Source organism: Zerene cesonia, chromosome 26 (genome assembly GCF_012273895.1).
Source record: "Zerene cesonia ecotype Mississippi chromosome 26, Zerene_cesonia_1.1, whole genome shotgun sequence".
Lineage (NCBI taxonomy): Eukaryota > Metazoa > Arthropoda > Insecta > Lepidoptera > Pieridae > Zerene > Zerene cesonia.
The window spans coordinates 4,476,985-4,480,171 of NC_052127.1; the positions used below are offsets into that span (position 1 = coordinate 4,476,985).

Consider the following 3,187-nt stretch of genomic DNA (forward strand, 5'->3'; position numbering starts at 1 on the left):
TCCGCCGTCGCGGCACCCGCTGTACGCGGCTGATATGTAGTGCGACGCCTGACATCATCATCATCAGAATCAGAATCAGAATCATTATCATCATCATAGTTCCCACGGGGTGATAATAAAATGCGATGATTATTTACTATTCTTATTTATCTTTGATAAACAACATCATCATATCCATCTTTATTAGTATCAAATTTAACGACGTTTATACGTTGTATGTAATACGATAATAGAGATATTTTTGTTGACCTCTGACGTTAATACCATTAAGTGTTATTAAACATCTATTGTAAGTTTCGTTTAAAGATAGTTAAGTACCATACAAAGTACCATATCATAGTATAAAACTATTCAGCCCAGATGGGGTCATGACCCCCATAACCCACCTAGATCCGATCCGTGTGAAGTGTTTATTGAACAGTGTGTATAGTGTGAGATGTGTATATTGTATATAGTGTGATATGTGTATCTTGAGTAGTGTATCTAGGGTGAAGTGTGTATATTCAGTGGTGTGTATAATATAAGCTGTGAGTATAGTGTTAAGTATGTATATTGTGTAGTTTATATAGTGTGAAGTGTGCATAGTGTGAGGTGTGTATATTGAGAAGTTGAGTAGAGTGTTTAGTGTGAGGTGTGTATAGTGCGTAGTGGTAGTGTGTATAGTGCGCAGGGTGCAGGGTGCAGGGTGCAGGGTGCAGGGTGCAGTTACCGGCGCCGCGTAGTGCAGCGGCGGGTGCGGCGCGGTGGCGGGCCACAGCGCGTGCGTGCGGTGCGCGCTCTCCACGCACCACGCGGCCGCGTCGCGCCCGCCCACCGCCCACACGGACGAGCCGCCGCCCCACCCCACTATGCGCCGGATGCGCTCCGCTGCGGGGAAACAACTTCTATTAACGCGCTTATCTTAGCATCGCTTGTATGTTTTGTATGTCACCGACTCGTTTGTTATACTCGATTTTGAACGACTTTAAACGGATAGATTCATTTATAAATTTGTACACTTATCAAGAATCAGTGGCAATATAATAGTTTATCGAATTCAGCGGAATTAAAGGAAACAACTTAGTAACTTTTCTTTTGTTAATTTTTCGAATAATCACCAATCTACCCTAAATCAAACGCGCAATACAACCAAATGAACATTTTTTTCAAACTACCCCCAATAAATAAAAAGGACTCACAATTCGGATGTCTAACGGTAGTTATCGGTAGCTGGAAGCGCAGATCCCACACGCATATGGCCCCACTGGACGTGCCCACCGCGAGGAAGCCCGCGCTGTTCGCGTACAGGCACGTGTACACACCTTGTTTCAGGTCGCCCTGGAGTTTCCACGCGTTACCTGGAAAGTACACGTTTTAAACTCTTAAATTTTTATAACAATGAAATACATATAAATATTATTTAGAACTATATATAACTAGATGCGCCTCGCAATTTCACCCGCGTTAGTCCGTATCCCGTAGGAATATCGGGATAAAAGTTGCGTATATGTTATTCCAGTTGTCCAGTTGTCTACGTACCAAATTTCATTGCGATCAGTTCAGTAGTTTTTAAGTGAAAGAGCAGAGCAGAGCAACAACAGAATATGCAAGTGCTGATATTTTCCTACTCTCACCACTTTGCAAATAAAACATCTACAATAAATGTTTATTTGAAGAAATATTGCTGGACACATATGCACACATACAGACTCATGTAAAGCTGTTGGATTACCAATAAACAAACAAATAAAAAAATTACAAAAGTACCTTACAAAATTCATAATTCAATATGTATAACATACCAGGCGCTCTCAAATCCCATCCAACGATCGTAGCATTGAGCGTAGCGTAAGATATAACGCCAGCGTGCACGCCGCCTGCGCTTGCGCACGCGACACATCCGCCTTCAACACTCGTCTCCAACTGACGGCATTGGGACAGCGTCATACGGGACGAGCCTGTGTCTAGTCTGATAATAAGAAAAACAGGCAATTTAGAGTTTGGTCCTTCGGGCTGGCAAAGACCAAAAAAAAAATCAAGAAATTATATAATGTTCGATGATTATGATGACGATAGTGAAATATGAATAGGATACGGAACCCACCTCAAAACAAACACGGATCCCTCCTGAGTAGCAGCCACTAACGAGTGCCCCCCCTCACACGCAGCAAGCGACATCACCGGACCCGCACTGCGGTTGTACATTGCTTTTGACCTGGAAATATAATTCGTTTATTAATTAAGTTAACATTTTTATAAAAAGGAAATTAAAAAACACCGTCAAAAAACTAACATCTACTCCTTTTTTACATATCTTAGTTTTCGGAGATGTATTATCGACACTGCGTGTGTGTACGCAAGTACGTGTATGTGTACGTATTCTGCATGCGAGCGTGTGCGTAAGTAAACGCTTGTGTACATTCATATACGCGAGTGTACGCGCGTGTATGTGTGTATGTACGTGTGGATGTGTAATTGCGTATGTGTGTACACAACTCACTTGTTCACGTATGCGCTCCCCTGCAAGCGAGCCGCGTCCCACAGCCGCACGGTGCCGTCCTCGGAGCACGAGCCGAAGAACGACGGGTGCGCGGGTAGTCTCACCATTTGGTTCACGCGGGCTCTGCGATGAGTTTTATAGGAGTTAGTATATAGTTCGTAACTTCCTGGGATTTCGGAGATGTACAAATAAAAATATAGTGAAAAAACGCTTGCAATAAGTGAATATACTTAGGTACGGACTGCAACCCGCCCGTCCCAAACATATTATCAAAGCGATGATATATTGTTTTAGAAGGTAATAATTATAAAAAGTACTAGATGAGTCTATTGCTATGTTATAATTATTTTTAGTTACTTAGCTTTTGATGTAAGTTTTTTATATTTTTTACTAAATTAGCGATGCCTATATTTTAGTTTCATTAAAACTTCTAACAAAAATACCAGCGAAACCAGCGAAAGCTTCACCCGCATAGCGTAATAATATAGACTAGTTTTTGCCCGCGGCTTTGCACGCGTTAAATTCGAAGTAGTTTAATAAATGTTATAGTACATATAAACCTTCTTGAATTACTCTACCTACTAAAAAAAATCATTAAAATCCGTTGTGTAGTTTAAAAGCCTCAAGTATACCATATATACCTAGTCTTGCCATAAATATTGTAATAAAGAAAAAAGAAAATTGTTAACTGCAAATAACATTTATTAC

At 40.9% G+C, this 3,187-nt stretch overlaps 1 protein-coding gene across 1 annotated transcript in view; it reads left to right on the forward strand.

The window, feature by feature from the left end:
• LOC119837187 (phosphoinositide 3-kinase regulatory subunit 4) overlaps positions 1-3,187 on the forward strand; it is an 18,631-nt gene that overhangs the window by 14,003 nt on the left and 1,441 nt on the right. The window contains exons 22-23 of the mRNA XM_038362710.1: positions 1,210-1,344; positions 1,785-1,921. Coding sequence (XP_038218638.1) covers positions 1,210-1,344; positions 1,785-1,921 — 272 coding nt within the window. The remainder of the gene's footprint in view (positions 1-1,209; positions 1,345-1,784; positions 1,922-3,187) is intronic.